The sequence below is a fragment of the Fusarium keratoplasticum genome, chromosome 15, assembly GCF_025433545.1.
Source record: "Fusarium keratoplasticum isolate Fu6.1 chromosome 15, whole genome shotgun sequence".
Lineage (NCBI taxonomy): Eukaryota > Fungi > Ascomycota > Sordariomycetes > Hypocreales > Nectriaceae > Fusarium > Fusarium keratoplasticum.
The window spans coordinates 382490-395140 of record NC_070543.1 but is presented as its reverse complement, the minus strand read 5'-3'; the positions used below and the strand labels follow the sequence as shown (position 1 = coordinate 395140).

Below are 12651 nucleotides of genomic sequence, written 5' to 3'. Positions count from 1 at the left end.
CATGACAGACGCGTCGATCGTGATCAAGAGCGCTTTCTCGCGATGAGCACTACTTCATGTGAAAACGAACTGGGAGAGAGAGAGAAAGGCGAAAAAGAAAAAAGAGAGAGAGAGAAGAAGTGTTGCTCTGAGTAACCTTACCAGCGCAAATGAATTAACAACAGAGTATAATCATCCAAGGGTATATATTTTCCGCTACGCAAAACAGCGCTTCACCCAAAAGCAAAGCTCAAAAAAGCGTTTCTCTCTAGATTAATCTGGTTTCATAATCATAGCTCACTGTTTTCCTTTACGCACACGCCTTGAACGGTATGGCCGAGGATCCGAGGTTTGCTCATGGCTATAGGGTAAAGCTAATCTGTGTTGTTGCTTCAGGACATCAAAAGAGGTTATGTCACATACGCATCTTCTCATAGCTCCCTCTCCATAGAATAAGAAGCACGGATAGCAGTCAGTAGTCGTGAATTGAGAATGAGGCAATAGGCTCCCTCCTAAACCTACCCGTGCTCACAACTCGATTTTTCGCGCCAACTCAATGGTGTTCTTTACTCACACAAGCCATGCGTCAGGAAGCTCAGCAACCGTTCCGCGCCCCCACTAGCACACGTGACTACGCGTAACGACACGTCTGCATTTTTGTTTCCAACGTTTCCACCGGGAGGTACCGATCTTGGCTGCAATTGACCATAATCCGGCCGGATGTAAGATTCTAATAAGGAAAATTAACCGGAATACCCGGCTTCAACTGACGAGACTATTTTAAGTTCAGTTTTAAGCGATAAACTTAAACCTCAACATATAACTCGGCTTATGAATGCGAGTTTTTCAACCTCATTCTACTACCAAAAGCTAGATCAGGGCACGACGATGGAAACAGCACATATTATGTGTACAATCTTCAATAAACAAAATTCTATCAAATGGTCAGTTGCCACCAACTGCCATGCCTGAGATCCTGACTCGCTCGTGCAGGGAGCAAAGGCGAGTTACCATGTTGGAACTGCAGTATCTGTGCCTGGGGAATAAAACACATTGACCCAGACCCTCAGCTCAACCTTCGGTGGGAGTTCAAGTGACATGACCTGTCTTCTGGGGCCTCCCAGGCCCGCCTCGAGCACGCAAAGGCATGGGGATTATGCATGCCTGCCCTTCATGAGACCCCGAGCCGTCTTCATCACCTAGCCACCAGGGTTCGTCTGCAGACTACCACTTGGGTTCCATGGGAACTTTGGAATCTGAATCTCCCCGACAAAGCTGCTCAAGTCGGGTGCGGCTTTGTTCATATCGTATGCACAGGTCGGCTGCTTCGTCCCGAACGTCTTGGAATCGGTGACGATGGAATGCTCGTTGTAGGAAAGCCGGGCTTGATGAATGGTGCGCCGTGACACGTCGCTAGCAAAGTAGTTTTGTGGTGCGATGAACATCGATGATACAGCTGTCGTCATCACCGTGTTTGGTAGATCGGCCGTGTTGGGGAGATGGTGCATGCCGAGGTTGAAGTACCTCAAAAAGGGGAAAAGAAAAAAAAGAGTTAGCTGTGCTGTGACAACTATAGTGGCGTAAATACGTACAGAACGATGTCCTCTTGGTCTAGACTCTCCCCGTTGAAGAACTCGTCAAAGTTCACGGCTGGGTGATGCGGATCGTGGCTGTTGAAGGCGTATGCACTCTTTGGTTCGGTGTCGTGGTGCTGAAGGGCGTAGAGGTTATGATTGGCCCAGTTGGCGGACTGACCGAGGGCTGAGGATGACTGAACCGTCAGGTGGGCAGTACTACCGCTGTCTGTAGACATCCTCCGTTAGCAATGTTAGGGCGCGTGTGTGAGGGAGGTTGGCACACTTGGGAAAATGTGGTAGCCGGGTGCCTCTCCAAAACTATTCAACTTATCCTTATTGACAACGGCGTATGCAGCAGCTCCGTTCTTGGCCCAGGTAATTTTGCTGTCATCTTCGCTGGTGATGTAGGAGCGGTTGACCTTCATGGTGTTGATAGGCTGACCATCAGACCACGGGTAGCTGATGATGATCAATAACTTGCTTGTAGAGGAGACGGAGGGGATCATACACTTGGGTAGTTGGCACAAACTCAGTTTTCAACAGACTGTTTTTCCTGCCCTTGATGTCCAGATCGAGCTTGAAATTGATGACATGGTCGTGCATAGACCCTGACAAGTTGTCGTGAATATGAAAGCCATAATCACCGTCTCCTGACCAAAAGGCACCCTGAATGTAGCCCGAGGCCCGAACCGTGACGGCGATGGAGCCGTCGTAGTGGAAAGAATACTCAAAGAGATAGTCGTAATTCCCTACCGTCGAGACGCTACGGATAGTAAAAACAATGTTTTTACTCGCAGACACATGGTTTGATGTCAAATGACGCTGGATAGGATAGCCGGTGTCATATTCAAAGAGGCACAGACTGTTGGGGTGCACATGAGTAGTTTCGCTGATGTAAAACGTCGTGTTGAGATAGGTGGCATGGGACGGGCAGTCGAAACCGTCAACCAAGTTCCATTGGCTGGTGCCAATGCCGTATGAGGAGTCGAGATATGCTGATGAGGCATGTAGCGGGTCCTGCGAAGCGTAGTGCGCAAGCGCCTCCTGGAGACCAAGTTCATAGATCAGACGCTCGCCCTTGTATCGAATGTCGTGAAGCTGCAAGCCAGTCTCTTTTTGGTTGGAGATGAAGAAGCTGAAGTCCACTATTTTGCCCTGTTAGCCACGTGTATGCAAGATAACGACATCAAATGCACCTACTCCATTCAACATAGTTCTGCTCTCTGTCGACCCCGAACCGTGGACCCTCTGGCTGGACAGAAATGGGAGGGTACAGATGATCACGCGGCAGCTTCTCGCCTTGCTGGTCAGTAGAGGTCCATGATCCATCCACGTTTGGTCCTGGTCTTCTAGTCAAGGTCTCGACGCCTTTGCGAAAGGCGGCAGTGGTTGGCCAATAGTTGCCGTCGTAGTACCAGCCAACTACTTTCCACTTGGAAGGATCTCGGCCACTAATGTCTGCCTTGAACTGAAGAGAAGTTGGCAATATGGTCTCAGAAAAGAATTCGCCGGTGTGAGCAGAGTAGAACTCGTTCCACTGATAGATCCTGTCGCCGCTATGAGTCAGAGGATCGCTACCAGCAATCAACAGTTTGTCGTCATCTGCGCCGGTTGCGGTCTATTGATACCATTAGCGAAAACCTCCTTGGACGTACGCAGGGAAGATGTACTAACACCGTTGAGAAGTCGCTTGGTGATGTCTTGAACTTCAGTTCCGACCTTGAGATTGAAAGCAGCGATGGCATCACCATCAGCGTTGTACACGTTGATTCGGCCACGGCCAGATGTGAATATGTAGTTGAGCTCCTCGTACCGGGTCGAGCCCTTCTTGATGGGTAGAGGGCCGACCATGTACTCCTGGATGTAGGGCTGCAGCTGCGAATTGAACTGCAAGGTTGCTCTCGCATACCGAGCTGGAGCAGGACCGCGTCCTTCGAGATATGCCAATGCATCGGTCTTGTTCGGCTGTAGCAGGTCCAGAGTCACAATGACATTGTCCCAACTACATACCATCAGCTGAAAGGCATCGACATAGTGATATATAAGAAGTAGGGATAAGTCACTGGGGAGGTCATTTCAGGGGTAATGCGAAAAGACAAAACTTACGAGGTCGAGTTAGCCACAGCAGTCAGGTTGAGTTCCTTCTGCTGATGGAGGTAAGCAGTAACTTGAGCATATTCATGATCTGTGAGACCTTGGAAGATGTTCTTGCTTGGCGCCGTAATGGTGACTTCTTTACCGGAGCTGCATCCCTGCCGCTTCGAAGGACGACGGAGGGAATGTGGCCGTGCTGCTGGGCCAGGGATGGATGGGCGAGCCAGGGCCCCGCTCAGGAAAATCAGCAGGCAGAGCCTCAAGCAAACGATGAGAAGCATGGCTGCTCGTGTTTGAGAACATGCGTGAATACACCAGGCCGTGGACGTGATGGGATGGTATGGGCAACCTAAAATAGAGGAATACAGGCAGACGACGGGTTTCGGAATCTGAATGCCTGCTTGCGTAGGGTTTCTTTTCCGTAATACTTGCTGCAACACGGTAAACGCGGCACGGTCCGGTGCGGGAAGGGCGGCGACAAGAGAATCGGGGATACCATGTAAACTGATACGTCACGTCAGCCAGCCACCTACACGACCAACTGCATCGACTAGGCACGGAAGCTACCTTCCCGCGCATTAGAGAGCGGAGCAAGCGGTAAAAACATGGTCTCAGCATACTAAACCGGGAAAAAGAGTCAAGGCGGCAGATCGACATCAGATCATCCGATCGACAACACATGGCACTTACCGAAAGCCAACACAGGGGCACGCCAGTCAAGAAATAAATGAGACACCAGAGCTCTTCAAAGGATCACCAAAGTCCTCTCAACTATGGGAAATAAATTTCTATAAAATATAATAAAATATAATAAAATATAATAAAATATAATAAAATATAATAAAATATAATAAAATATAATAAAGATATATTATAATTTTAGAGTACTTTTATCTATCCTTAGTATACTCTATTGATAATTTTAGACGGCAATAAGCTAAGAAACTTGTACTGGTGTCTCGTTTTTTCCCTGGCCCGGGTGAGGGGCCATTTGCAAGGTCCACTTAGTGATGGGTCGCCTTGGAAATGAGTCTGTAGGACTTGAAGCACCCTTGCGAGCATCTGGGATCGACACAGACGCGCATCTAGTGAGTATCATCGGGTGTGGGGGAGGGGGGCGGGCACTGCTCGTTTCCCTCGCGAAAGTCAGAAAAAAGCAGCACAATCTGTGATGTTCAAATCGTGCCCTACTAGACGGGCTGCATGACCGCCAAGGGGGCTTGATATGAGGTAGAGGGGCCAGCATTATGATCTCTAGAGAGTAAATGTTGATCTTTTACCGCACGGGGTGGATTATATGGCATCACCAATTTGCCACTCATTCTAGCTTGTACCAACTCTTCAGGCGCCTAGATCGAGCAGTCACGCTCTAATTATCTTGTACGGTGCGGGCTGTAAAACGTACTCGCCCTGGAACAAAAGCAGGGAAGCTTCAAGGGGCATCTCAGACGAGCTGTACTGCACAGCACAATCATTCCTCTACAGGTAAATGGTAATCTGACTTCTAACTATTCTGACAATGTTTCTCCCTCTTCTTCTTCTCTTTCCCCCTTCTTCTTTTCCACGGCCAGTTTTTCGTACAGAGCAGCAAAAGCCGAGGCCTCAGGCCCCTTTTCCAGAAGCTTTCGCGGAGGTCCAAACTCTTGCAGCTCGCCTGCATCAAGAACAGCTACCATGTCGAAGTCATCCAGAGCCGACTCAAGCTTATGAACAATGGCAATTACTGTGCGATTCTCGAACCGCTCACACAGGACACGCTGGACGAGCTCATCGACGTGCGAGTCCACGCTGGTTACGGTGTTAGTATCTGATGCATGAATAGGGGGTAGATGGAGGGTGTGACACTGTACCTGCTTGTGGCTTCATCAAGAACGACGACGGGCGATGGGCGTAGGATGGCGCGCGCAATGCAAAAGAGCTGTCTTTGGCCATGCGAGAGGTGTAGTTCCTCGATGAGCACATCAAGCCCGCCCTTTTCGACTACAATGTCCCACAGGTCTACAGCTCTCAATGCATCTTCAATTGCAGCATCCGTGAGTCCGGAAGAAGGGTCCGCATTCAAACGTACGCTGCCCCCCTCGATGAGGAACGCATCTTGCGGCACAGCGACTAGCCGGGTGCGAACTTGCTCACGGGGCAGCGTGCTAATGTCAAGCCCGTCTACAGTTATGCGGCCACCGTGGAGGTCTACCATGCGGAAAAGGCAGGAGACCATGGAACTCTTACCACTGCGAGGGCATATGGGTTAGCTAGAGAGGTCTGACAAGAGGAGCATGTTGGAACAGCGTTACCTTCCAGTCCGTCCGCAGATGCCAATTTTTTGCCCTGCCTCGATCGACATGGATATGTTCTTCAGGACATGTTCGGACTGTCTGCAAAAGAGCAGGTTAGCAAGTGACTGTATGATGGGGGTGAAGTGTTGACGTACCTGTATCCTGCCGAGACGTTGTCGAACACAATGGTTCCCTTGGACGGCCACATGGGTGGCGGCTGTTCCTTTTCCTGCGGTTCGTGCTCCGAAGCGGTGTGGGCTGTGAAGGATTTGATCCTAGAGATTGCACCGATTTGAGTCTCCAAGTTTGTCCAGAAGGTCATCAATAGCTTGAGATGCTGGCTAAACTGGATGATGTTGACTAGGGCCACTCCGATCAACCCTGTCGGGAGTACGCCTCTGAGCTGGGTAACGAGGACCATGACAAGCACAGCGATAAAGGCCACAAACATGTCGAGGACAAAGGTCAGCCACCGCTGAACCGCGTAGAGAAGATAGAAGGGCTTCTGCGACCGATCCAGCAACTCGTGGTGCTTCTTCTCGAGGGCACCGCGCCACCCAAACGCGCGCAGCGTCACCAATCCAGTGACGGACTCGGTGAACAGGGCGTAGAGCGGGCTCTTTGCCTCAAGATCCATAAACCGGAGCTGGCGAGATGTCCGTAGGTACGTGTGCTGGACTACCCACAGCGCTGCGAACAAAAAGGGGAATGCGACGGCCGTATAATATGAACCAGCGGCGATGAGTGCCATCTCGGCGATGCACAGCACGAAGGTAGCAAAGGTGTTGAGCGCCGAGAGGGGCAAGTCCATGTCGATGAGCTGGAGATCTTGGCTGAAGCGGTTGATGGTGACGCCAGCGTCGGTCGCGGCGAAGAAGGACATTGGCGCGTTGAGCACTGTCTTGAGCAGGCTCTGGTGGAAGTTGTTACCCGACAGCGGTACCATGGTGACGATCATCTGCCAGGTGCTCACGACTAGAAAGATAATGGCCAGTCCACCCAGCATGGCGTAGATGCCTAGGTAGTAGCCGAGTCGTGTAAATGGGTCCTTGGCATTGGCGGCTGCCCACCAGTTGAGCCAGATGGTGGGGAAGGATTGGCTGAAGATGAAGGCGCAGATGGCCGCGACAAAGATCAAGGTTGGGATCCAGCCGATGGCGCGGATGTAGTATGTGTAGATTGCCACGTCTCCAGTGCGACGACCGGCCTCGTCCTCGAGGTCCTCGAGAAGGGCTTCTTCCGAGTTCACCAGCGCACGAGTCAATTCCTCGGCAGAAGCAGCAGCCGCAGCAGGGGCTTGCTCATATGTCCAGTCTGCCGAGGATACAAGGGAGCGAGACACGTAGCCGCCAGACTCGGTCAGCTTGTCCAAGCTCCCCTGCTCGCAGCCTACGCCGGTGCCATCGAGACTCAGGATGTGGTCAGCGTAGGGAATTCGCGTACCTCGTGAAGAGGCGATGATGACGGTTGCCTTGAGCTGCCGCAGGATGCCATGAGTGCCAAGGAGATTGTGGAATACGGCATTCTCAGTGTGTGCATCCAATCCACTGAAAACGTCATCCAGGACAATGACATCTTTCTGCGCGTACATAGCTCTTGCCAGACTGATTCTTTGACTCTGTCCTCCGCTGAGAACAATGCCCCTGCTTCCTATCGTGGTGAGATCTCCCCTGGGGAGTTGGGAGAGATCTTGCCTCAAGGCACAAGCGTCCAGCACCTGCTGGTACCAGCGTTCATCTGCTGATGAGAAAGCGATGATGCTATCTCGCACGGTACCGTTCATGTGCCACGGGGTCTGGTCGCAGTAGGCAATTTCGGAGCTCGATACTTGGACGGAGCCAGCCATGATACCAACCTCTCCAAGAAATGCCTTGAGAAGAGTCGATTTGCCACTGCCGACCGGCCCAACGAGAAGCGTGAACTTTCCTAGGGGTACTTGGACATTGATGCCGCTCAAGATAGGCTTTTTGGTGGTGTCGTATCCAAAAGAGCCGGCCTTGACAATGACAGCGTTGCCATTCAACGAAACCTTCGTCATTGTATCTTTCAGTAGCTTGGGCTCTTCTTCGGGTGAAGAACAGTTCTTCTCGGGCTCACTGCCTGAAAACCTGGAGCCCAAGGAATCGTCGCCTTCGATGCCATCCTGGATGGCTCTATCGTCGACACGGACATCTGTACTGAGGAAAGACTGGATGCGCACAAAGCTCCCGATGGACCCCATCAGAGAGGACAACGACGTAACAAACGAGGTCAGAGGATCCTGTAGGAGTGTAAACAGAGATAAAGACGTAAACATGCGATTTGTGTCCAAGTTACTGCCTCCCCCCCGTGACTGGGCGAGCACGCTGTACGCCGTGAAGGTCAGGATGGGGGCGAAGATAGGAGCAAGGTAGGCTACAGATGTTACAGTTAGCGAGGTTTCTTGGGAGCTGCGCTCATGACATGTGAAGCCATTGCAGGTACTCACCCAAAACCATATTCCAGATCAACAACCTGCGGAATTTGCCCGATATGTGCATCTCCTCGTTCCGCATGGCCTGAATACGTGTGCCGAGCACGTCGGTCAGGCCGCACATTTTGACGCCCTTCATGGCTCCTAGCATCTGAGATGTTGCAGCGATTCTCTTCTCGATGGCCTCGAGCCACATAGCTTGCCGAGCCATGACGAAGCTGACGGCAATAACAGACCCGATGATGGAGACTGAATTTGTGCCGAGTTAGCACGTTGATCATTCGTTCATGCCCCTCTAATCCCAGGTTGAACTTACAGATTGCGGCTCCGACAGGAATGAGGCACACAACGCCGAGCTGACGTTCCAGCAGGTAGACTGCAACGGCAATCTCGACCAAGTTGGCCCAGACATCATGAGCGGTGCGCCATCCCGTGTCAATCCTCTCAATGTCAGCGCTCATAAGTGTCAGAGCTGCGGTCGGGTCGGCAGCCGTGATGTCGATATCCGTAGCCTTGTCATACAGCATTGTGATGAGCTGACCGCGTGCCATGGTGATGGCACGATAGGTCAGGTGCTGGTACTGACCAGTCGTCACCTGTGATGTCAAGCGTCAGTGAGATGCTGCTATGGCTCGTCTGTAGGGAAGAACGTACTCCTATGCCGACGTAGACAATGAACCAGGCGCCTATGAGGCCGTAACCCTGGTTCATGTCATCAGAGTCGCTATCCTTTTCGGCCCACGCTAGTGTCGTTGAGATGAGGAAAGGCTGGCAAAAGGTAAAGCCGATGAAGCACAGCCGCGGGAAAATGATGGATAGGATAGGCCCCTTTAGTGTCCTGAGAACGGCTAAGATCAAACCGTGGCCCTCTTTTTTAGATGCTATGCGACTGTTAGTATCGTGCAGGCTACATGCATGCGCAGTGCTGGAGGTAGGACGACAAACATTTATCCCAGGCCGTCTGTAACAGGCCCTGCAGATATGAAGACTTGAAATGCTTTGCGAGAGGGAACAAAGACTCAATCTCCAACTTCTTTGAATAGCCAGCGCGGAACAGAGGGAGCTGCCACCAAAAGACCCACTGGGAGAAGACGCCGCTGGTCACCTCGGGAGGCAATGCGCGGTACTGGGGAAGTAAGAATCCGCGCTTCTCGATCGCCTCGACAACCAGCATGGCAATCTTTATCACTGTGGCGACAAGGGCAGCAATGGCCGGGGACCGATTGTAGCCCTGGAGCCAAAGTGTTCGGGTTCGCGTAGCGTCAAAGAGGACTGAGAAGAGTAGGAAGAGGTTGAGCACCGTCGATGGTCGATACGAGTAGACATGCTCGACATAGGACAGGCCCAATAGGCCAATGGATGCGACGAACGATAAGGCGGCAGCCGGCAGAGAGGCTTTGGTGGTGACGGCTGAAGATTGCGTCAATAAGACGAGAAAGCCGATTTGCAATGCGATGAGGAAGAGGCACAAGATCTAACAATTGTTAGAATACGGGTCACGAGAAACATCAGAGAAGTCGACTTGCAAGTTTGCAGTACAGCCAGTAGCTGCTTTCAACCTTTACCGTGTTCTTGCGCAGGAGGTAGACAGCTCGACATGGCGCTGCGAGAAGCAACAAGGCATTGATGGGCACAACAAGTATCGACTCTTCAAAGAGCAGCGTGAGGTCGAAACCGCCTCTGCAGCCAGTCGCATGCGGTCCGAAAGAGTCGTCACACAACGATGAGGATGCCATGGCGGTCGTGAATGGGACTTTGCTCCCGACCTGCTTACAGACCCGAGGGCACTGAGCGCAATTGAAGGGTCAACGGAGCTGCAAACGGACAGACGGCCATCTGTATCCTCCCCCGAGGAAAGCAAAGTGGCCGAAAGAACACACACAAAAAAAAAAAGATGGGAAAAAAAGACACGTCAGACATGGTTCGGACATGGTTCAGACAGACAGGATATTGTGGTGTGGAGTGGCCCGCTTGGCGCGATATGATATGAGCAAGGCGGGTCGAAAAGAGCGCCGCACTAAAATTGTACAGTTCCAGTAGTTATGGAGAGATCAATGGTGATTCATTCTGATCAGGTAGTTATGGGGCCGGGACGGGCCGGGACGGGCCGGAAAAGGCACGACAGATCACATTAACTCAGCTGGACGTCCAACTGCCGTGCCAAGACATGGTGCCAGCTAGGCTAATGCGGGATGTTGGAGGTTGTGGACTCACGTGGCGCGGCTTATCCTTGTTTTATGTCGATCTTGGTAGTATTGCTAGATCCCTCATCTGCGCAGGGGTTGACCAATGGGTGAAGACAGCTGGGGAAAAACCTGGATGGCCACGAGGTGGTGAAGAAGGCATGAGACAGCACATCGACACTCTATAGATACCAGCGAAAAGAGAACCGGACATTTGATTTGAAAGTGTCAGAGAGATGATAGTGATAGTTTGATAGAATAGTAAAATAATCATTCATGTGAATGTGTTGCTATTTCTCATGCTAGCCATTTAGTTTGCCCCTGGTTCGGCTCTCAAGTCCATCCTTGTGTGCCGCCTTAACCAAGCGCAAGCGACTTGGTAATATCTCAAGATTTTTTTTCTACCACTGCGCGATGGCGAGCTATCCGAAGGGCTGTGTGGAGCTATTTCCCCCTCCTTGTTGCTGATGCGTGATTGAGTCAGTTTCGCGGGTGAGAGACTCTGACAAACCAAGAATTTGACGGGGCGTCCCACAAAGACTCGTATTTCTCGCCCCCGGTCTCATACCCCTGTGTTACCCCTGTATTCTCTGAATTATTGGATCGTGGCCTCCCATACGCTGCTACGTGCATACGAATGCTACATTCTCGGCTGATCCCCGCCACCATCCCGAGAAGAGAGTAAGATCGTCATTGCCCAGGCGCCTGGTGTTGGTTGTCTGGTCTTGTCAGGAATAACCGAGAGAGGCACAGACGCTCAGGGACCAAAGTGGACTGGAAAAAGTCAGCCATGTCATATTTATCTCTACCCTAGCATTCAGTCAATATTTGAAAAGAAATCTCATAATAGTAATAAAAGCCCTAGATCTTCTCCGGGTTTATTCCCGCTTAAGTAGTAATCATCATGTTAGGCCTATTACCGTATAAGGTATGTCTAATTACCTAGTCTAGTGTTTTCTTGTTTGTCCATGGCCAAGACTGCGCATTTCGCCAACCAACATGATGTGGGGCAGTATCGGTTATTTCTGAACACCGAGGATTCCGCCGCGTTGTATTGGTGGCTGATCCATTTGAAATGTGAGTGTAATTAGTTTCCACATGCAGCTGTAAAGGATACTGTTTCTTTCAATGCTGCTAGCCGAGGTGTTGGATGTGATGCTTTCAATAGGGAGTCTTGGCTAATGTGTCATATCCTGTAAGGTTGCTTTGATCTGTTGTTTGCTATCTAATGGGAATAGTGGTGAGAAAAAAAAAAAAAATGTCCGCCGTTTGCATCCAACAGCTGCAAGTCTCCCAGCTTGTAGGCGTTCGTCTGAGCGGTATGCATCCTAACCGAGGATCTCAACGTATACCCTATTCAGATGTCATGTAACTGCTCTGTGTCATGACCCCATCGTCAGATCATCCGGCGTGATTATATCATCTAGCCGGTGATCAAGCCACTACTTGAGACCAAAGAAATTGTCAGTAGTGTGAATCATCCATGTCTTCATTACTGGGAACCCGATAGCTATCCAATGCCGGGCCTGTTATCTCATTCTCGTGTTCAGCCTAGTCGTCATTTCAAACTACGGCGGGTTAGCTCCGTTCTCCTGATGTCCGAGTAAAGAGAAAACTTACCTACCTAGCAGTGGCAATTCCATGCAGCTCATCATCGATCCGAACTTTTGTACCGGCATATTTCTCCACAGGCCTACCGACGAGGCCACGGATGGAGAAGATCCAGAGCTGAAGCGCCGGAGTGTGCATGGCCTCAACCTGGCTGTAGTTGCCATTGGTGTGCGTGTGGACCGAGTGGGCAAGGGGTGGAGACGAATAGGTTGTTTTCCAGCTGAAGCCAGGATCTATCTGCCTCGAATTCCCATCAGGGACCAGCATCTTGACTCTCGAGTCGTGCGTCCACCTACATCATGACAGCGCGCACAATATTGCTCCTGCCTTGAAGGTCAACCCCCTGGTCGGACGTGGCTTGCTTACACCCACGCACTCACTTTTCAGGGAGTGAGGCGTTCCCGCCTTGCTTTGAGCCTTGTTCGTAGCTAGGTCAATTATATCTGGTTCATGATCCATCCCAGTGGCCATACGTGTGCTTA

General features: G+C 51.2%; 2 protein-coding genes across 2 annotated transcripts; both read right to left on the bottom strand.

Annotated features, from left to right (window-relative positions):
- Positions 1-1178: 1178 nt before the first annotated feature.
- NCS57_01491800 (Amine oxidase) lies at positions 1179-3931 on the bottom strand (the record flags this gene model as incomplete). The annotated part of the gene is made up of 7 exons (XM_053064501.1): positions 1179-1503; positions 1572-1782; positions 1840-2015; positions 2065-2701; positions 2757-3174; positions 3231-3558; positions 3663-3931. 7 exons carry the CDS (start codon positions 3929-3931, stop codon positions 1179-1181), a joined length of 2364 nt encoding a protein of 787 aa, XP_052906129.1.
- Positions 3932-5158: 1227 nt separating this feature from the next.
- On the bottom strand, positions 5159-10111 carry NCS57_01491700 (uncharacterized protein; the record flags this gene model as incomplete). The annotated part of the gene is made up of 9 exons (XM_053064500.1): positions 5159-5438; positions 5501-5878; positions 5942-6022; positions 6079-8317; positions 8391-8624; positions 8692-8971; positions 9030-9256; positions 9321-9849; positions 9902-10111. 9 exons carry the CDS (start codon positions 10109-10111, stop codon positions 5159-5161), a joined length of 4458 nt encoding a protein of 1485 aa, XP_052906128.1.
- Between the last annotated feature and the right edge of the window lie 2540 nt (positions 10112-12651).